At 37.1% G+C, this 22,807-nt stretch overlaps 1 protein-coding gene and 1 pseudogene across 4 annotated transcripts in view; one reads left to right on the forward strand and one right to left on the reverse strand.

Annotated features, from left to right (window-relative positions):
* Positions 1-22,807, forward strand: part of BRDT (bromodomain testis associated) — an 80,165-nt gene that overhangs the window by 40,866 nt on the left and 16,492 nt on the right. For all 4 annotated transcript variants that reach the window (XM_043575559.1, XM_043575558.1, XM_043575560.1 and 1 more), the window contains 3 exons: positions 4,254-4,312; positions 6,661-6,832; positions 14,351-14,451. In XM_043575559.1, coding sequence (XP_043431494.1) covers positions 4,254-4,312; positions 6,661-6,832; positions 14,351-14,451 — 332 coding nt within the window. The remainder of the gene's footprint in view (positions 1-4,253; positions 4,313-6,660; positions 6,833-14,350; positions 14,452-22,807) is intronic.
* LOC122480767 lies at positions 11,782-12,466 on the reverse strand (annotated as a pseudogene).

Below are 22,807 nucleotides of genomic sequence, written 5' to 3' on the forward strand. Positions count from 1 at the left end.
GGTAGTACTTTTAATTGAAATCTTAAAGAAAATAACTTAAGGAACTGTCTAAATGTTAGCTCAGATACTTGATTAGTGTGGAATAGAATTATTTTTCAGGGGGGCAGCTGAGTGGCTCAGTCGGTTAAGCGTCCGACTTCAGCTCAGGTCATGATTTCAGGGTTTGTGGGTTCGAGCCCTGTGTCAAGCTCTGTGCTGACAGCTCAGAGCCTGGAGCCAGCTTTAGATTCTGTGTGTCTCTCTCTGCCCCTCCCCTGTTCATGCTCTGTCTCTCTCTGAATCTCTCTCTCTCTCTCAAAAATAAAATAAACATTAAAAACAAAAAAAGGAATATTTTTCAGGAATGTTTATAATTTCAGTTGTTTAATAGTTACACTCAAACTCAGTGGTTATGGCATCAATTCTTCACCTGATTAAGACAAAGTAAATTTGTCACTTCATTCATTAGACTTTTTGCTTTTATTGGCTTCAGTGTAATATTCAGAGGAGGAAATTTATGAAGCCCTTTAACAGTTTCTTTTTAAAAACACTTCCTTAGTTATGGGTGACTTACAAACAGGACTAAAACAATTTCTCTTTTTAGTTTTACAACCTAGGTTTTCTGTAGAAGTGATGAGGATATGATTTTTTTTTTCATGCAAGGGGAAAAAGGACAAAATGGACTTGGTTCAAGTCCAGATTTTGTTATACCTTTTTTAGGCGGAGAATGGTTTAGTGCATGTAGGAAGTACACAGTGACAGTTGGGGAATACTCTTTGGCATTTAAGAGAAATGATTAGTTTATCACTTAAAATTTTAAAACTATGATGACTTTCTCATCAACTAAAGTATTTTCAAAGCACTAGAAAGATAAATTCAAAGACCCAGCTTTGATTGAAAACCTATATATATTGAGGTCCACACTTGAGCCTTGAGTCTTTGAAAAAGAGTGATAAATTTTGTCTTGTGTATTTAAAAATTATCTGTTCAAAAATGGGTCTTCCTGAAAAAGCAGGCTGTCTAGAATAGTATTTTCTCAGTATGTTAGAATCACCTGCAAAACTTTTAAACTAGTGTCCAAACCTGAATTAATTATAGAATGGGGCTAGATATATGTGATATCTAAGTATTCCAAGTAACTTTAATACGCTGCTATGTTTGAGAACCATTGATCTAGGGGGTTTTTTGTTTCTACCTTTTAAATTTTTTTTTTGTTATAAATGTTTATTTATTTTTGAGAGGGAGGGATAGCACAAATGGGGGAGTGTTGGGGAAAGGGGGACCACAGAATCTGAAGCAGGCCTCAGGCTCTGAGCTGTCAGCCCAAAGCCCAATGCGGGACTTGAACCCACAAACCTGAGCTGAAGTTTGATGCTAAACCAATCAAGCCACTGAGGCACCCCAGTTTCCACTTTTTGTACTTGGGTTGTGTTTATATATTAAAATAAGTACCAGACACTTCAGTGAAAATTGCCAAAGCAGTCTGTAAAGGGAGCACATTTTTTTAGTTCAAAGACAAATTGCTTATTTGGTTTTTTTGTTTGTTTGTTTGTTTGGTTTTGGTTTTTTAACCAACAGACCATGTTTTTGGTGATAAGTTTGGGCAAATCATTTAACATCTCTGGACATGCTTTTTTCCTATAAAATAAGGTAACAGAAGCAGGTAGTGAATTCCAACTACCTTTTTAAACTCTGTTCTGTGTAACAGAAGTGTGATTTAGTTTTCTAATTCAAAAATCTTCAGTAATTTTTTTCCAATATATATGGCATAACGTTCTGGTTTTGCATTATGGTATTATATTCATATTCAGCTTATTAAACTTTTCTTAGTCTATACTGTCTTCCTGATAACATTTGCTATATCTGGAGCATTTATCTCAGTGCTTTGAGAGGTGATGGATATTAAACCAACTCTTTAATCAAATATTCAATTCCAGCTCTCTTTTATTCTATAATTAAAATTTTTTGCCTTAGTTTAAAATGAAAACTTTTTTTTAATGTTTATTTTTGAGAGAGAGACAGAGAGCGAGCAGGGGAGGGGGGCAGAGAGAGAGACACACACACAGAATCCACAGCAGGCTCCAGGCTCTAAGCTGTCAATCAGCACAGAGCCAGACACAGGGGCTCTAACTCAACGAACTGCAAGATTATGACCTGAGTTGAAGTCAGATGCTCAACCGAGCCACCCAGGCGCCCCTAGAATAAAAACTTTTCCATCAGAGTTTTATGTTGAGGTTTTGGGGGAGATGTGACAATAGAACATATTACATAACATGCATAATATGCATTTGTTTAGTAGTTCACATATATTACCCAATTTGATTCTCTTAAGGTGGTTATGCATATTATCACAGTTCCCTGGAGAAATTAGTTGACAGCATATATGTTGTCACTATAGTGCTCAGTTTCATTAAGATTTGCAAGACCTGAAGAGCTTCTTCACTAATTGAAAGGGGATCTTAAACTTGATAGTGAAAATGTATATGTTTGCCTTTTAACTACAAGGGCCAGGAACTCATAAACAGTTTTATGTTTTATGTTTCTAGAAGGTCAACTATGTAAAAGTAGAATGAGAATCAAAATGCTGACTTTTAGGCTGTCATTAATTATTCTTCTGTCCATAGTCTAAGACTTTTATGAAACATACTGTATCGGATGGTTTTGACCTTTTTTTGTTGCAGTATAACTGACATACAATATTAGTTTCAGATGTACAACATAGTGATTTGGCATTTGTGTACTTTGCAAAATAATGACTACAGTAAGTCTAGTTACCATTCTAGTTAAAAAAATTTTTGATGCCTTTTCCTAGTGTCTTCAGATTCAGAGAATTTTTAAAATTCTGAGCTATTATATCAGAAAACTAAGATAATGCCCTTGAATTTTTTAGTAGAACATTAATATATGTCATATTTTATTATACTTAAGAGTTTATGTAAATTGTAGAATAATGTAGTTTAGGTGCATATTTGAATATTTAAGATAGCTGTGTAGATGTGCATATATTATATGATCATATTAATGAAGTCTGTTTTTTTTGTTCAAAGCTGAAACCATAATTTATCCCCTAAATGTGAAAGCTACTTGGATCTATACCCTCAATCTTTGCTGTCTATATTCTTCCCTTCCCTTCCACCTAGCCCCCAACACTTAAATAATACTTAGTGGAGTGACATTAAGATGGTTCGTGTCATTTCAAAACTTGAATTCTTTAAACTAAAGCACGTCATTGAGTGGCATTTAGCAATTTTAACAATGTCCAGCATCAAACATTTTAGGAGAGGAAAGAACAGTAACACATCCAGTGGAAACTGATGGCATTTCAGGAAGCAGAAGGTAATTATTAAAATTAGAACGTTTTAAGTTTGAATAAGATTTGGTATTAACCAGCTTTGGTGCCCTGGAGCCTGAAACAAATAATGCTAAGGTGGCTCATCAATGCCCACCTGGAGAGATGGGTCAAGGCATTAACTGGCAGTTTGGTGCTTTATTGCACTGGCCTAGGCTTATGATTGGGGAGGACAGCACCAGAAAATCTTGTAAGATAAAGAAAGGAACTTATGAGTAGCATGTCAGAGATCTCTTTTTATATCTACTGTACCACCAGTGTCTGCTGTAAAGGTATTTCTAAAGGTAAAGAAGGTACTATAAAAACCATTTGTTACAACATAGTTGAGGCTGCCAAATAGCTAGAGAGTAAATAAATAATTGTTTGGGATCTTCCCATAATGCTTAGTAAGCAGAGCAGACTTTACCATGAAATCAAATAGCTTCACTTTTCATAACAGACTGTATCCTCTCAGATCAGTGATATATCCTTCTCTTATAGTAAGTTCTTAATTATTTTAATTAAGTTCCTTGTGGCTGTATTTATGGCTACTTGGCAAAAGATGATTTTGCTATCATTCATTCTACTTGTTTAAAACCTTATCTGTGTTGTAACTTGTTCCTGTTTAAACTGTCGCTTATTCAAGCTCTTTACTATGCTGTGCTTTTTTGCCTAAATATTCCAAATTGAAATTTGTGAGTGGGTATTTATTCAATTATGTGGAAAAGAAAATATCCCCTTTAAAACGCAAGTATCTCTTTAGAATTTTGACTGGTTCAAAGGGCAAAAACCTGGTAACTATAAGAATTTCTTGATTTAAGAGATTGGTATTAAAGACATTTTCTTGAGATGACCATTTTATTTCTAATATGAAAACAATTTATAATGTAAATGGTAAGGTTTTAAGCTAACAAATATTGAAATATTTATTTATATACATTTGCAGAAATGTTTCCTAAATTTACTGAAGCAAAACAGAATGATTCTCCTAAAGAACAAGTAAAGGTAAGTTAATTCCTCCTTTTTTACCTTAGAATTTTAAAATGTATGTTATAACTCAACTGATATAGTAGTAGCTTCTTTAAAATTTGTTTTGATTTTGTTTATAATGAAGAGCTGTCACATTTTCAGTTTGTCAACTAAATACTCAAAGATTTCTTCTTAAAATTGAATACAGGAAGTATTTGGCTACATTTTTCTAATAAGATATAACTATTCTATAAATCATATTAGTAGAACAAATGATAGAAGTTTTGAGTTAGTCTAGAGAGTAAATACAGAAGAAAGGCCTTGCTTTCCCTATGTGCACACAGTAGGATGTAGGGTACACACAGTAAGGTGGGATTTCTAAAGGGGGTAGGAAAAAGGTAGGTAGGGTTTCTAAAGATAAAGCTTATAATTACCAGCTACTAATCTTAGCACATCTATCATTAGTAGTTGACATGCTTTGAAAAGGATAGAAGTAATTTTATCTCTTACTAATTCAAGTTGTAATTCTCATTAAAGTTTTAATCCTCTGTACCTTCCTGAATATAGAATTACAGGTATATACCTTTATTAAATTATAAATTAACATCATCTAACTAGGTTAGGGATGTACAACATAAATACCTCTGTTGAGGGAGCTCTCTATTATGAGAAGAGATATATATATAATCACCCTGTTAAGAGGTTGCATGATTAGTGCGATCATCTATTTTCATAATTGAGAAAATGTAGAAGGAATATATGTACTATCTGAAGGAGAAAATGCTTAAAATGGCTTTTAAACTACAGGGAAGGGAAAGAAATGGTTAGTACATTGACACAGATTAGGGACTTACTTTTTCTAAACAGAGGTAGTAGTGTGAAGAGAGGCAAAGAAGCACAGAAGTTGTGTTCAGGGAAAAATGGCAGCAGAGGGTATTTGTCAGGGATTAGCTGGCTTGGGGGACATAATAAAGAGGGCTTTGAACACCTAGATGAATGGTAATTAATTTGGTAGACAAAAATGAGTTCTCAAAGGTACAGATTGTCTGTTGCCATAGATTTTAGTGAAATCAAAACTATATCAATGAACTTTGAAAGCATCCTCAATACATAGCATATAAAATGCTGTCTTTTTATTTTAATGTTTATGAGGGAGGGAGGGAGGGAGGAAATGAGGCAGCAGAGAGAGAGGGAGACACAGAATCAGAAGCAGGCTCCAGGCTCTGAGCTGTCAGCACAGAGCCTGATGTGGGGTTCGAACTCACAGACTGAGATCATGACCTGAGCCGAAGTTGGACGCTCAACTGACTGAGCCACCCAGGCGCCTCTAGAATGCTCTCTTAATGATCTGTTTGTGGCCAGAATTTTTTCAGTGTTACTCACTGAGGAACAAAATGCCCATTGATAATAAAAGAGGGAATTTTTTTTAGAAATATGAGTAAATGCATATATTTGTGTGTTTCAGAAAGTGATTTTTTTGTTGATTTAAACCTCAGCATTTGACTTTAACTTTGCGGCTTGGGTCTATATTATTGTTGGAACATTTCTATGGCATTAGTTTTATTCAAGCTAGCATAGGTATTCATACACTTGCCTTATTTACTCACTCACTCTAACCCCTTTATTAGATGGAGAAAGACTGTCTTACTGATCTCTGTACTATCTACAACTCAAAGCTTAGTAGATAAGACACCTGGGCTTTGGTACTATAACTTAGCTTGTGACTAAATAGTTGTGAGATTCTAGGAAAGTTGCTTTTATTATATCTGAGTCCTATTGTAAACTATAAACAGGGATAATAGTTACATTGAACTCATGAGATTATTGGTTGAATTGAAGAGCTTTATATAAAGGGTTTAGCCTGGTGCCTCACACATTGTAAGCATTAAATAAATGTTAGCTATATAATACAGTTTTTACTTACTAAATCAGAATTTTGTTGATAGTCTTACAGGTCAACTATCATGTGATTTTTACCCACCCTTCTCATTATGCCTATAATTCAGTAAGGTAAAGGGGGTAAAAGAAAGCAGATTAGTCTCTAGATTTGGTATAAAAGCTCCCAGGAAAGCATTTGGAAATAAGCAGCACTATTTAATAACATATGTAAGTTTGTATGTATTATTAACTAAGATTATAGGCTTTGACTAACTCTACCTAAAACTATAGAATGGCCAAGTCTTTTAATCTTTCCATACCTTATTTTTCTCATCTGTAAGAATGGGATAATTATACCCTACAAGTTTGTATGACTTAAATAATTATTTCATAGTTGAAGGTAGTTTTAAATTATATTCTTTTCCTCTCTGTTTCTACTTTTTTAGTTAAACTTCTTGTGTGGTTAAAACTCTGAAAGACAGTTGTCTTTATCTTTGTCTTAACAGATACAGTCTTCTGTACAAGATGAAGCCTCTGCAAAAACTACCCTTTTTTGTCAGACTTCATATTCATGTGAAACACCACCAGATCACTATCAGTTAGCATTTAATCATCAAGAATTAGAACATTTACACAGTGTGAAAAACATTTCATCTTTACAAATTCTGCCTCCTTCAGGTAAGAAATTAACTAGTTAATAACTAGTAAATTTCAGGTTAGAAATAAACACTGAAGCACATTGTTAGAAATTATCTGCTTTATTTTTAAAGGTATTCATTACATTTGAATAAGAAAATTATATGTACAGTTCACATGCAGTTTATTTTCATATAGATTATATACATTGGCTTGTGGGTCAAATACTAAAACCTTCCACTGCCAGAGCCCATACTACTGAGTTCTGAGCAGATTTGGGAAATGTTGCTCTAATTTCCATGATTCCTATTTGAGTTGGAAAGGTAGGATGGAATAAGGAAAAGATAGAGGTTTTATAGGTAGAGAAATTAAATTTTATACATGAGAAGTAGTTTACAGCTAAGGAAACTTAGGACAAAAATACTTGCCTAGTGGTGGTTCCCATTTACCAAAATCATCTTCCAAACCTGGCTAAATTTTTATATTGTTACATTCATTTGACTACAAATATCTTGTCTGTTAGTCTTGTCAGAAGTGGAGTTATTGCCTGTCTCGTCCTGATTCTCCTGCCGTGTATGCCACAAACGATAATTCTCCAATACTGATGAGCCCAGCCTAGGGAGTACCTGAACCTTGAGATAGTATTCAGGTCTAGTCTAGAATCAGGTGTGAATATTCCTCATCCATGTCGCCTTCCCTCTAGGAGGCTGCCCACCAGTTTCTATTTGGCCTTCCAAGGGCAGGGGTTTCTCCAAAGCAGAAGAAGTTTCCAAATTGTTTTACTACAGTACAGATTAGGAGGAAGAGAGAAGTTTTGATCCTCCTTTAGTGCTTCCAGTGAAAGCTCTCTGTTTTGTGTTTCAGTATTTCATTTTGTATGTAACTCAAGTTATAGCTCTTCAGTGTGGAGAAGGGAATGGAGATCAAAAGAGAAAATACCTAAAGCAACACTGGCAGGCATCCCAGGAATTAAAAAAAAAAAAAAAAAGATCCAAAGTATAAAATATTTATATCCATCCTTTTGTGGAAAAAGGTTTTCAAAGTATGCAGGAGCCTAACTGAAGATGTGTTAATTCTAGGTCATGAATTATCTTGAATGCAAGTGTTCCATTTGGGTCTTTTATTTTGCACACAACAAGTGGCTTTGTTTTTTTTTTAACGTTTATTCATTTTTGAGAGACAAAGCGCAAGCAGGGGCGGGGCAGAGAGAGGGAGACACAGAAACTTAAGCAGGCTTCAGGCTCTAGCTGTCAGCACAGAACCTGACACAGGGCTCAAACCCACGAACCGCGAGATCATGACCTGAGCCAAAGTCAGTCACCTAATCAACTGAGCCACCCAGGCGCCCCTCAACAACAAGTAGCTTTAAATAGTAGCCTAACAAAATCAGATTTTATAATCGGAACTGATTGCTGCTTAACTGTTTAGGGGACAGACAGATTTAAGATGAAGATGCTCTGATGTAGGTGGAACCAAGTAAGGAAGCTGAGTGCTATATAGTCTAGGAGAGAAATTATACAAGGACCATAACTGAGGCAGTAAGCATGGAAAGATGTGGATAAATTAGAAGAATATTTTTGTGGCACAGCGCATAGGCTTTGTTAGAATGAATGTCTCACCAAGGTATCATCCAATAGTTAGATTGAAAATAAGAGGCAGTGCTCACTTTGGGCATATTTGAGGTACTAGAGTATCTGATTAGAAATATACGACTAGGGGCGCCTGGGTGGCGCAGTCGGTTAAGCGTCCGACTTCAGCCAGGTCACGATCTCGCGGTCCGTGAGTTCGAGCCCCGCGTTGGGCTCTGGGCTGATGGCTCAGAGCCTGGAGCCTGTTTCCGATTCTGTGTCTCCCTCTCTCTCTGCCCTTCCCCCGTTCATGCTCTGTCTCTCTCTGTTCCAAAAATAAATAAACGTTGAAAAAAAAAATTAAAAAAAAAAAAAAAGAAATATACAGCTAATATACGACTAGAACTAATAGGGTATAGCAAGATTCATAATTTATGAATCACCAGCATATAGAAGCTACTTGAAGCTGTGAGAATGGATGAAAACATCCAGGAAAATGTACAAAGGAAGAAGAGGAAGGTTAAGGACGAAATTCTAGGAAACAAAACTTCCTCAGTAAAAATTTTAAAAAATTAAAAGATGATGTTATCAAATCACCAGAGTACAAAAGCGCCAGAAGAGTATACTACAGTGCATTAAAGTAAGATGAGGAGTGAGGCTTAAAGTTGGCAGTTGAGATTTTTTACTTTCGCAAAAGGTTTTTTAGTGGCCATTGTGATTGAGGTAGAAGCCGGATTTTTGTAAATTGAGAAGTAATCTGAATGTAGCCAGTCTTTCAAGAAGTTTGTTGGAGAGGATAGCTGTAACTTTAACAGGAAGATAGGTGGGGTTTTTGTTTGTTTTGTTTTTTGGTGTTTTGGTGTTTTGTTTTTTGTTTGTTTTCTAAGACTGGGAGAAGTTGTTTTGTTATGTTTGAGTTTTTGAATCAGATTTGAGCATGATTGAAGGTTGATCAGAAAGAGCCACAGTAGGGAAAGGTTGCTGTTTTCATTATAGCACTTTTGTAGAACAATTGATAGGGATAGCCCTGAAGAAGAAATAGACAATGGAAAACCAAAAGAATGCATTCATGATGGTCTTTTGTTCCTATTTTGAGAAAACACCCTGTCTGTGAAAAGTCAGGCTTTCAATATCTAAGTCTTCAGCTGGGGTAAGTTTATTGTATTTTACTTCAATTTGGGCTTATATGTGATTGTGAGTAACATAGTATGTAAAAGGAATTTTGTATGATGCCACAGATGCTATTCTGTTGCACTAACCAGGTTTTTCAAAACCCAGTGGTTTGCATTCGCTAACTGTAGGTGGCACTATGCCCAAGGGAAACTACAAATGTATATAAGCTAAAATATACATAGAAGTTTACTTTTCTGGAGTTTAATCTCGATGGAAATAAATTTTTGGTTAAGTCTTTTAAACAATAAAGATTTTTTTCACTTAAGTTTTCTTTAAAAAAGCTTGAAAAATGTTAGTACAGGAAAGCTTTAAGAAATTGAATCAGGGGCGCCTGGGTGGCGCAGTCGGTTAAGCGTCCGACTTCAGCCAGGTCACGATCTCGCGGTCCGTGAGTTCGAGCCCCGCGTCAGGCTCTGGGCTGATGGCTCAGAGCCTGGAGCCTGTTTCCAATTCTGTGTCTCCCTCTCTCTCTGCCCCTCCCCCATTCATGCTCTGTCTCTCTCTGTCCCAAAAATAAATAAACATTAAAAAAAAAAAATTTTTTTTAAATAAAAAAAAAAAAAAAAAAAAGAAATTGAATCAAGTGTTGTCAGCTTTTCCCAAAATTACTGCCATCATCTCCATATGAACTAGAAGAAGCCTCTTTTTTTTCCCCTTAAGATAAGTTGAAGCTCTCAGTTATAAAGGATTATTAGCCTTATTCTTATTACTTATCCATTTCCCAGCTTATAAAAATCTTCACTCAGTTGTATTAAGAATTAAAAAAAATACACTATGTCATATCATTGTGAATTAACATGGCAAATGAAAAGGTTAATCAAAGAGTTAGCCATCAAGTAGGAGAAATAAACAATTAGGTATGCGAAATAAAAATAATGTTCCCTAAAAGAATCAAAATGAAATTTAAGGAGGTGAGGAAGGCAAAATTACCTGATCTCTTTGGCAGATGTGTATTTTACAGATTAAGTTATCATTTGAGCTAGATATTGGAGGAAGAAGTAAGACTTATCTATGTATATCTAGGACTGAAAGGCATTTTGGATGGAGAAAACAACATGAATGAAGGTATTTAGGCAATCAGTAATTGGATGTGATTAAACCTTTGGTTGGATGAATAGGAATATGGGGAAATGAATTTGGGAAGGTAGACCAGTTCAGATCATAAAGAACCTTGATATCTAGAGACTTTGGACTTAATGGTAATGGTATAGTCAGTGGGGAGCCAGTGAAGGGGTTTTTTTTGGGTTTTTTTTTTTGGTTTTTTTGGAGCAAAGGTGTGCTTCAAAGTAATTAATATGCCAATATTATGTAGGCCAGTTGGAGGAATGGGCCATAGGGAACAGAAAGAAAATAGCAATTGCGTTTTTGCAGTAGCAGAAAAAAACGAAGTGATGGAAAGAAGGAAAAGGGAAAGGTTAAAAAATTATAAGCGTCGAACAAGCAGGTCTGCAAAAGATGAATATATGCTAGGTTTTAAGAACAAAGGAATATAAGCTTCAGTGACTCAGAGAATATGGGCTAGATACTGGTCCGGGTTGCAGAACATAAGTCTTAGGAAAGATGAGTTCTGTAGTGTTTTGGGTACCAGAGGGTAATCCCCATAAAAATGTTTTTCGGAAAGTTGGACCTTAACATACTTCCCAGGCTTCTGTGATACTATTTTCTTGATCGTCCCATCTCTCAGAATATTCCTTACAGATATCTCTGTACCTGCCTTAAGCCCTTAATATCTTTTTACTTCAGGGCTTTCCAGCCATGTTCCAAAGCCTAGGTTTACTGAGCTAGTGATCCTCTCCACTTTCATAGCAATAGGCTTGGAGCAGCCTTCCCATTTACCCAGATTTTTCATACATTGATCATTTTCTACTTATTACAACATGTAAAAGGTTGAAAGGCAGTGATCTATACATTGTGCCTAAGCGATCTTGGTGTCTGTTACTTCTGGTCTCATTTTTACAAATCAAGCATCAAGGCCCTATGCATGTTTATACACCTCTGCTGACCATCTTTCCTTCAGCATCTCATAGGTATGTCAAGCACAGCATGCCAAAACTGAATTTCCCAATTTTAATCTTTCCTCTTTAATTTTTTAATTTTTTGCTTTAAAAAACACTATAACTGGTGCGCCTGGGTGGCTCTATGGGTTAAGTGTCCAACTTTTGGTTTCGGTTCAGGTCATGGTCTCCTGGTTCGTGAGTTCAAGCCCCACATCAGGCTCCATGCTGATAGTGCAGAGCCTGCTTGGGATTCTCTGTCTCCCTCTCTCTCTACCCCTCCCCCACCTCAAAAATAAATAAACTTAAAAAGATAAAAATAAATTATGAGAAATAAAAAACACTATTACTTTATTAACTACCAATAGAGCTGGCCTACATGGGGCAGTGGATGCTCTGGGCTCAGGGTACATGTAGGATGTGAGGAGGGGATAATGATTGAGAGTCTCTTTTGAAGGAGAGAGTGTGGTCTGGAGGCCAGGCCCAAGAGCACCTCACATTTGCTTCTAGAAATGGGTAGACCTAATAAAGTAGTCATGGCAAGATATGGCCATTCCACCAGAAAGATGCAGAAATTCTTGGAAATCTAGCTGTCCATCACAGTTGAGGTCTAGTTTTTTCATCATACAGTCTAGGACACCAGGGTCCTTCCGGTTCTTTAGGAAGGCTTCCACTTCTGTATTCATGAAGCCTGGGAACTCTTTCTTGGAGAGGTGCAGTTGTTAGCCTCCTTTCCAGCATACTTGTGGGAAACAGCAATCAGAAGCTCAATGCACTGCTCAGTCTCAGTAGGGCTGGATATTTTTGCCATGTCTATGTGAAGCAGGCATGGAGCCTGTGACCAGGCAGTGGCAGCACTGCTCCTTTTCATTCTTTTTTTTTTAAATTTACATCCAAGTCAGTTAGCATATAGTGCAACAATGATTTCACGAGTAGATTCCTTAGTGCTCCTTACCCATTTAGCCCATCCCCCCTCCCACAATCCCTCCAGTAACCCTCAGTTTGTTCTCCATATTTATGAGTCTCTTGCTTTGTCGCCCTCCCCGTTTTTATATTATTTTTGTTTCCCTTCCATTATGTCCATCAGTTTTGTCTCCTAAGGTCCTCATATGAGTGAAGTCATATGATGTTTGTCTTTCTCTAATTTCACTTAGCATAATACCCTCCAGCTCCATCCACGTAGCTGCAAATGGCAAGATTTCATTCTTTTTGATTGCCAAGTTAATACTCCATTGTATATATATACCACATTTTCTTTATTCATCTATCGATGGACATTTGGGCTCTTTTCATACTTTGGCTATTGTTGATAGTGCTGCTGTAAACATGGGGGTGCATGTGTCCCTTCGAAAGAGCACACCTGTATCCCTTGGATAAATACCTAGTAGTGCAATTGCTGGGTCATAGGGTAGTTCTATTTTTAGTTTTTTGAGGTACCTCCATAATGTTTTCCAGAGTGGCTGCACCAGCTTGCATTCCCAGCTCCTCTTTCATTCTTAATAACAGCACTGCCACCACCTATTTCAGCAAACTGAGTCATTTAGAATTTAATTCTCTTGACATGCATACTCTTTCTACATCTTAAATAATATGTGGCCTCAAGCACAGAAGGGATGTAGTTATGTACTTAAAGCTATACTCCCTGTTTTTCCCTTCCTTGTTGAACTGAGAAAACATAGGTATGTTAGGCCATGTAGGGACATACAAGTTTAAACTTTCTTCTTTCATTCATGCCTGTAGTTTAACAGTTTTTTCTGACCCTTCCATGATCACTCCCATCTCTTAACATTCCTCTCTTTTTCAAGCCTCAACCTCAACTGGTAGGATTTGGCCAGAGAATCAGTCAAGGGATTGACGGATGGTAGAAGGTTAAATGTAAGTTCCTACATTATAGTATGTAAGTGGCCAGGATTTTGTGACCTTGGAATCAGTTAACAGAGATAGTAACTTAGTTGTCATTTGTCTCTTCTGACCTTTTGCTACTTGTTAGGGCCCGTAGTAAAGAACTAGGGAGAAGTGAAAGAGAAATGACTCAACTAAGTTTCTGCATTAGGATATTCATGGTTGCATATGCCAGAAAACTCAGTTTGAGATGACATGAATGATGTAAGTAATTTTGTTAGTTATATACAACCACTGGTCCAAAGGTAGGTCAGTCTAGGCATGGTTTGACCAAAGCTTAAGGTATTTTTCTGTAGTTATCTTTACTGGTGATAAGTGAAACATTTGTATGAAAGTTTAACAGCTAATACAATTGCATAGTTTGTTCTTTTTACCTCAGAGTCAAGCCAACCTCTTGCATTTCGTACATTATCTTCTCACTAGCTAGTCTAGGTATTTAGTGTCTTAGTTCTTCCATTCTTTGTGTTTTCTTTGTTTTCAATTTGACCACCAAGAAGTATCTTTCCCTAGGATCCCTGCATTGGTGTAGGCCTGCTCTTTACTAAATGACTCACTTGTGTTGGGGTAGGATTACCATGATTGGTTTGGCCTAATGAAAACCCATCTTTGGAGCAGAGGTCATTCTGCACACTGGGGGACTGCTATACCATGGGGACAGAAAAAACAGATTTTGGTGGGTGGCCACTGTGTCAGCTATCCTTTATGAAGACAAAACAAGAGGACATAAGTTCCAAGCAAAAAAATGTTTATTTTTCAGTAGAACAATTCCTCAACTAAGAATATTCCAAAGTTAAACAGCATAAACAAAGTAATCCTTTTGTTTTCATAGTTTCTGACCTGGGTTGGGGGGGAGAAGAAGTCAAATTATGGACAAACAAGATGAAATACCTTGATTATACTATTCTAAAAATGTGTGCATCTAGGTGATTGTGAACAACATTTGAATGGCCTAACTATGATGCATCAGTCTGGTGATAATGACACAACGGTGTTAGAATCTGAAGGTCCAGTACCTGTGCAGAAGGTAAGAGTGATGTTACTTTTTTCCTAACAAATTTGAAGGGATTTAAAATTGAATATAGAAGTGGCACAAGAGGTATTTTAAGCCTTAACTTGAATGAGATTTTGGATCTCTAAGCCTATTTAATAAAAAAATTTTTTACCTATCTAATACAATTAAAAAAATTTACTTGTGAGCAGCACTGCCCCCCATCCTCTATCAGTTCCCATGCTTGTGTTTAAGTTTTATAATGCTGCATTTGCCAGCTATCCAGATTTTAAAGCATGTCATAAAGCTGTCTTTTAGAATTTGTGGTGGGGGATTTCCTAATGGAGTCTTTTTGTGTACTTAATCTCAAACCACACATTGATCATCCTTTCAACAAATATTATAGATGTTTGGGATACATTAAATAGCTCAGCTACTATTCTAGGCATTTGAGTCATTCTCAGAAACTTACTGTAAAGGAGGTGTTTATATACCTTGTCTTTTCCTTCTTTCCCTCCCTCCCTTTCTTTCCTTTATTTTTCCTTGCAAATACTTCAGAAGACAAGTCTTGTTTTTCCTATGTTTCAGCACACTTAGGAATATGATTTTACCATAAGGAACACACTGATTTGGTCCTTGTGTTTTCTTAGTATCTTTAATTCTCTTTGATAATGTGCTAATAATTACTATCATCAAAGATTATGTTTAATTTGGGTGTCTTGTTATTGATAAGAACCATTTTAAAAAAGTGTCTTTTCTGATAATCCAACATTAATTTTTTTATTTTACTGGTTTTTGTTTTATTTAATTTTTCAATTTTTTTAACGTTTATGTATTTTTGAGAGAGAGTAAGCAGGGGAAGGGCAGAGAGGGAGACACAGAATCCGAAGCAGGCTCCACGCTCTGAGCTGTCAGTGCAGAGCCTGATGTGGGGCTCGAACTCATGAGCCATGAGATCATGACCTGAGCGAAAGTCAGATGCTTAACCAACTGAGCCACCCAGGTGCCCCCTGGTTTTTGTTTTAATAATAGAAGTGTCACCTATCCCCTTTACGATGGAAAGAATAGCGCTGCAGAATTTATTTACTTTAAAAATTTTATTTTCGAGAGCGAGAGCAGGAGAGGAGCAGAGAGAGAGGGACGCAGAGGATCTGAAGCAGGCTCTGTGCTGAGAGTGCGCTGAGCCCAATGTAGGGCCCAAACCCACAAACTATGAGATCATAACCTAAGCCAGAGGCAGACATTTAACTGATTGAGCCACCCAGGTGCCCCAGTGCTCCAACATTTCTTAAATATTTGGTTTACTGTAATCTTTATGTTTCTAATTTAACAACCCTGTTTATAATTTTGATTGAGCCAAAATAAAGTTTAAAAACAATAAGAAAATTTCCAAAAGGGCAAAAATAAGCAGCAAAACATCTAGTATATGTCATACAGTTGAAGTTTGTGCCATAGGTGAAAGTGACATAAGACCACTCTGATTATTTCCAATGTCTAGCAGGTAGCAGGAACTAAAATGTTGACATGAAAGCTAAAGGAAGAATGGGATTCTGGGGACTGTTCTCTCACGACAGACTTTCCATTCTTGACATTTCCTACCATTGCTCCCTCACTGTCAGTAGTATCACCTCCTATTGAAAAGAGAGGCTATGGAATTTTGGTGCTAGAAGAGCTCTTTGAGAATTAGTCTATGTGAATAAACTGCAACCCAGATGGTTCAAGCACCCTGCCCAAATAAGAGCTGGGACTAAAACCAAAAAAATTTCAACAAACGCTCAGACTCTTGTCTTTTTACTTGGAAGCCCTAGCTTTGCCATTTTTCTCTTCTGCCTCAGGAAAAGATGTTTCGTTACCAAGACTAACTCATGTCTGTTCTTAATTCTCTTGCATTCAGCAGATTTATTATAGTGGAGGTCTCCTACCATCTCTGTAATCTCTATTATTTTTTTCTTATTTGTGCCAGTACCATATTGTCTTGATGATTACAGCTTTGCAATACATCTTGAAGTCCAGGATTGTGATGCCTCCAGCTTTGGCTTTCTTTTTCAGGATTGCTTTGGCTATTCGGGGCCTTTTCTGGTTCCATACAAATTTTAGGATTGTTTGTTCCAGCTCTGTAAACAATGCTGGTGTTATTTTGATAGGGGCTGCATTGAATGTATAGATTGCTTTGGGTAGTAGCATCATTTTAACAATATTTGTCCTTCCAATCCATGAGCATGGAATATTTTTCCTTTTTTGTGTGTCTTAATTTCTTTCATAAGCTTTCTATAGTTTTCAGTGTATAGACTTCTCACCTCTTTGGTTAGGTTTATTCCTAGATATTTTATGGTTTTTGGTGCAGTTGTAAATGAGATAGATTCCTTGACTTCTCTTTTTGTTGCTTCATTATTGCTGTATGGAAATGCAATTGATTTCTGTGCATTGATTTTATATCCTGCAACTTTCCTGAATTCATTGATCATTTCTAGCAGTTTTTTGGTGGAATCGTTTGGGTTTTCCATATAGAGTATCATGTCGTCTGCGAAGAGTGAAAGTTTGACTTCCTCCTTGCTGATTTGGATGCCTTTTATTCCTTTATTGCTTTATTCCTCTTTGCTATTTGGATGACTTTTATTGCTGAGGCTAGGACTTCCAATACTGTGTTGAATAACAGTGGTGAGAGTGGACATGCCTGTCTTGTTCCTGACCTGGGGGAAAGCTCTCAGTTTTTCCCCATTGAGGATATTAGCGGTGGGTCTTTCATATATGGCTTTTATGATCTCGAGGTATGATCCTTCTATCCCTACTTTCTTGAGGGTTTTTATCAAGATAGGATGCTGTATTTTGCCAAATGCTTTCTCTGCATTTATTGAGGATCAATGTGGTTCTTGTCCTTTCCTTTATTGATATGATGTATCACATTGATTGTTTTGCAGATATTGAACCAGCCCTGCATCCCAGGTATAAATCCCACTTGGTCATGGTGAATAATTCTTTTAATGTATTGTTGGATCTGGTTGGCTAGTATCTTGTTGAGGATGTTTGCATCCATATTCATCAGGGAAATTGGTCTGTAGTTCTCCTTTATAGCGGGGTATTTGTCTTGTTTTGGAATCAGGGTGATGCTGGCTTTATAGAATGAGTTTTGACGTTTTCCCTCCATTTTTTGGAACAGCTTCAAAAGAACAGGTGTTAACTCTTCTTTAAATGTTTGGTAGAATTCCCCTGGAAAGCCGTCTGGCCCTGGACTCTTGTTTTTTGGGAGATTTTTGATTACTAATTTGATTTCCTTACTGGTTATGGGTCTGTTCAAATTTTCTATTTCTTCCTGTTTCAGTTTTGGTAGTTTATATGTTTCTAGGAGTTTGTCCATTTCTTCCAGATTGCCCAATTTATTGGCATATACTTGCTCATGATTCTCTTATTATTTGTATTTCTGCAGTGTTGGTTGTGATCTCTCCTCTTTCATTCTTGATTTTATTTATTTGGGTCCTTTTTCTTTTTTGATCAAACTGTCTAGGGGTTTATCAATTCTGTTAATTCTTTCAAAGAAACAGCTCCTGGTTTCACTGATCTGTTCTACTGATTTTTTGGTTTCAATACCATTGATTTCTGCTCTAATATTATTTCCTGTCTTCTGCTGGTTTGGGGTTTTATTTGCTGTTCTTTTTCCAGCTCTTTAAGGTGTAAGGTTAGGTTGTGTCTCTGAGGTCTTTCTTCCTTCTTTAGGAAGGCCTGGATTGTTATATACTTCCCTCTTATGACCACCTTTGCTGTGTCCCAGAGCTTTTGGACTGTGGTGTTATTTTCATTGGCTTCCATGTACTTTTCATTCCATTCATTATTTAGTAGGATCTTCTTTCATCTCCAAGTATTAGTGGTCTTTGCAAATTTTTTCTTGTGGTTGATTTTGAGTTTCATAGCATTGTGATCTGAAGATATGCACGGTATGATCTTGATATTTTTGTATTTGTTGAGGGCTGATTTGTGTGCTAGTATTATCTATTCTGGATAACATTCCATGTGCACTGCAGAAGAATGAATGTTCCACTGCATTAGGATGAACTGTTCTGAATATACCTGTTAAGTCCATCTGGTCCAGTGTGTCATTCAAGACATTGTTTCCTTGTTGATTTTCTGTGTAGATGATCTGTCCATTGCTGTAAATGGGGTGTTGAAGTCCCCTACTATTATGGTATTATTGTAAACGAGTTTCTTTATGTTTGTGATTAATTGATATATATATATTGGGGTGCTTTCACATTTGGAGCATAGATGTTTATAACTGTTAGGTCTTCTTGGTGGATAGACCCCTTAATTATGATATAATGCCCTTCTTCATCTCTTGTTACAGTGTTTATTTTATTTAAAGTCTAGTTTGTCTGATATAAGTATGGGTACTCCGGTGACCATTAGCATGATAGATGGTTCTCCATCCCCTTACTTTCAATCTGAAGGTGTCTTTAGGTCTAAAATGGGTCTCTTGTAAACAGCATATAGATGAGTCTTGTTTTCTTAACCATTCTGTTACCTTTTGTGTTTTGATTGGAACATTTAGTCCATTGACATTTAAAGTGAGTATTGAAAGATATGAATTTATTGCCAGTATGTTGCCTGTAGAGTTGGATTTCTGGTGGTATTCTCTGATCCTTTATAGTCTCTGCTGCTTTTGGTCATTTTTGTTCTGTTTCATCTTTTCTCCCCTCAGAGAGTCCCCTTTAAAATTTCTTGCAGGGCCAGTTTAGTGGTCATGAACTCCTTTACTTTTTGTTTGTCTGGGAAACTTTTTTATCTTTCCTATTTTGAATGACAGCCTTGCTGGATAAAGAATTCTTGGCTGCATATTTCTCCAATTCAGCACATTGAATATATCCTGCCACTCCTTTCTGGCCTGCCAAGTTTCTGTGGATAGGTCTGCTGCAAACCTTATCTGTCTTCCCTTTTGTTTTTCCCTTGCTGCTTTCATGATTCTCTCCTTTCCTGAGTATTTTGTGAATTTGACTATGATATGCCTTGTTGATGGTCAGTTTTTGTTGAATCTGATGAGAGTTCTCTGTGCTTCCTGGATTTTCATGTCTGTGACTTTCCCCAGGTTAGTAAAGTTTTCTGCTATGATTTGCTCACATAAACCATCTACCCCCTTTTGTTTCTCTTCACCTTCTGGGACACCTATGATTCAGATGTTACTCCTATTTAATGAGTCACTGAGTTCTCTAATTCTTATATTGTGTTCTTTTGCCTTAGTTTCCCTCTTTTTTTTCTACTTCAGTATTCTCCATATGTTTGTCCTCTATATCACTGATTCTCTGCTCTGCTTCATCCATCCTTGCCACCTGACATCCATTCAAGATTGCATCTCAGTTATAGCATTTTAAATTTCATCCTGACTAGATGTTACTTTTTATCTCCACAGAAAGGGATTCTGTGTTTTCAACTCAGCTAGTATTATTATCATGATTCTAAATTCTGGTTCAGACATCTTTCTTGTATCTGTGTTAAGGCTCTGGCTGTCATTTCTTCCCGTTCTTTCTTTTGGGGTGAATTCCTTTGTCTTGTCATTTTGGAGGAAGAAAAAGAATAAAATAAAAAATTAAAATTAAAAAATTTAAAACAACACAAAAAAATCAAATAAAGGATGCTAGATCCTAAGTGTGTTTTGGTCTGGTTGTTGAAAGACATTTGATAGAATTGAGAAAAAAGGGAAACAAAAAAAGAAAATGTTTGAAAATTAAAAAAAAAATTAATAAATAGCATAAAATGAAATGATGAAAGTAAAATAGAATAAAAATTTACAAAAAAGTAAAAAAATATAGAAAAAAATTCGTTTTTATAAGAACAGAAAATAAAAATAATTTTTTCTCTTTGTATTCATGAAAAAGAAAAGAAAAAAAAATTGAATAGATGGACCAGTGAACAGAATGGAATACGATTGGAATTACATTCAGTTTTCCCTAGAAGTCAAACTATGAAGCACTCTATAGTCTGTAAACTAAGCAGGCAGAGAGATTTGTGGTATTCCTCTAGACTGGGGTTGGCACAGTTGGACAGGGCTTGTGTAGCCGGTCCATTCTCCACTAAATGGTGCTGCTTAGTTTACTGGGGTGGATTGTTTTGGTGCATGTATTTTTGTATATGCCTGCTTGGGAGAGGTGAAAATGGCATCACCCAGCTACCTTGTCTCTGGTATCGGAATTCTGTGTTCTCCCCGACTGGCAGTCAAGCACCTCTCCTTTTTCTCCAGCTTCTATCCACTCCCTGCTTCTACACTATCTGCTACCAAGCCATCAGCCTGCCAGGCAGTACCTCCCTCCCGAGTTTTATCTCAGATAGGGCTGTGTTTCCAAACCCGTCACTTCTGAGAGCCCTGCGGCCTTGACCCACTCAGACACTCTGTGGGACTATCTCTCTGAGCAATGGCCAGGTTCTGGCCTGCCCCCAGAAACAGTCACTCAGCCACGCTGCTGCAAATGCCCAGAGCCTGCAGCTGGATGCCAACCCACGCCCAAAAAAGTTTGTGCAATCGTGTAGCAGCAGTGTTTCAGGGATTATGGTAAATTGCAACACACATCTGGCGCCAAGCTTCACCACCCCGTAACATCCTTATTCCAACACTAGCAAATGTGGCTGTTCGCTGGAGTCCGTGGGCACCTTTGCCTCTGTGGAGGCTGCACAGCCTCGGAACCACCTCTCCCCATGTGGCCTGAGGACCCCTCAGACCTTGCGGTCTGCTCCTCAGGATTCACCCTTCCCACCAGCGCTCCACCAGGTATTGAGCTGCAGAGTTTCAGACTCTGCACTCCCCTGTTCATAGAGTCTTAGGGGTATCCAAACCCTCTCCTTTCTCCTTTTTTCTTTCTCCCTTTCTTGTTAAGTCACTTATGGGTGTTTGCACTCTTTCTCTTCAGCTGCTTTTGGGGGGGGGGGTGCTTTTCCTATACCCTGCCCTCCTATCTCTGTCCTCCCTCTGCAAGCAAAAACAGGTCCCTACCCTCTGCAACTTCTCTCCCCAAGTTCACCTCTCTGTGCAGCATCTGCTGAGTTCTGTGGTTCAGGTTATGCAAATTGCTGTGTTAATCCTCAGATCAATTTTCTAGGTGTGAAAGATGTGTTGGTGTTGATGTAGCTGCATTTCAGGGGCCAGAGATGCAAAAAACTTCCATGCTGCTCCGCCATCTTGGGCCCCTCCCCCTTAAGATGACATGCTTTAAATCACTTAAGTATCCAAAGGAATTCTGCAACTCATTTTTAGCTCATTTCATGGGTAAGAACAAAAATAGGGTTCATGGGCAATTTTGGAAGCACTTGTGAAGGATATCTAGGTGACTCCTGGTGATGTTTGACTCTCTTTAGTACTTCAGGATAGAAATTAAGGGCCTGTGAGTATATATAGTCATAAATTTTCTTATGCTTTATTTGGGACTCTTGACAAGTTCTCCTAGTATTTCATGGAAATCTGTGAAAAGAGTAAGTAAGCATACTTATTAAGGAGAAAATTATCAAAAAATAAATTTCAACAGAGGATGTTTAGGTATTGTATACTTTCCTACCATAGCTAGGCAGGTTAAATCTTTTGTTTTTATTGAGAAATAATTGACATACAACATGTTGGTTTTCCGATGTACAACATAATGATTCAGTATTTGTATATAATGATTAAATATTTGTATTTATTGTGAAATGATCGCCACAGTAAGTCTAGTGCCACACATAGTTACAAATCGTTTTTCTTGTGATGCCAACTTCTAAGATCTATTCTCTTAGAACTTTCAAATATAATACAGTATTATTAAGTATGGTGACCATGCTATACACTACGTCTGCAGGACTTATTTTATAACCAGAAGTTTCTACCTTTTAACCCTCTTCACCCAATTTCCCCACTTGTCACTACTCTCCTCTGACAGCCACCAATTCATTTTATCAAGAGTTTGGTTTTGTTTGTTTTAATTCCACATACAAGTGAAATTATACAGTATTTATCTTTCTCTATCTGCCTTATTTCACTTAGCACAACACTCTCAAAGTCAACCTATGTCATACAAATGGCAAGATTTTCTTCTTTTTGTTGCCTGAATAATAGTCCATTACTTGTAATGTTCCATTATTGTATGTGTACCACATTTTCTTAATCTATTCATCCATTAGTGGACACCTAGATTGTTTTCATGTCTTGGGTATTGTAATGAACACAGGCACAGTTTTTCTAGTCAATATGTGGCCTTTTCATTTTGTAGATGGTTTCCTTTGTTGTATAGAAGCATGTGGCTATTCAGTTTTCCCAATGCTATTTACTGAAGGGGTGCCTGGGTGGCTCAGTTGATTGAGCATCTGACTCTTGATTTTGGCTCAGGTCATGATCTCATGGCTTATGGAATCAAGTCCCATGTCAGGCTCTGTGATGACAGCATGA

This window comes from Prionailurus bengalensis, chromosome C1 (genome assembly GCF_016509475.1).
Source record: "Prionailurus bengalensis isolate Pbe53 chromosome C1, Fcat_Pben_1.1_paternal_pri, whole genome shotgun sequence".
NCBI lineage: Eukaryota > Metazoa > Chordata > Mammalia > Carnivora > Felidae > Prionailurus > Prionailurus bengalensis.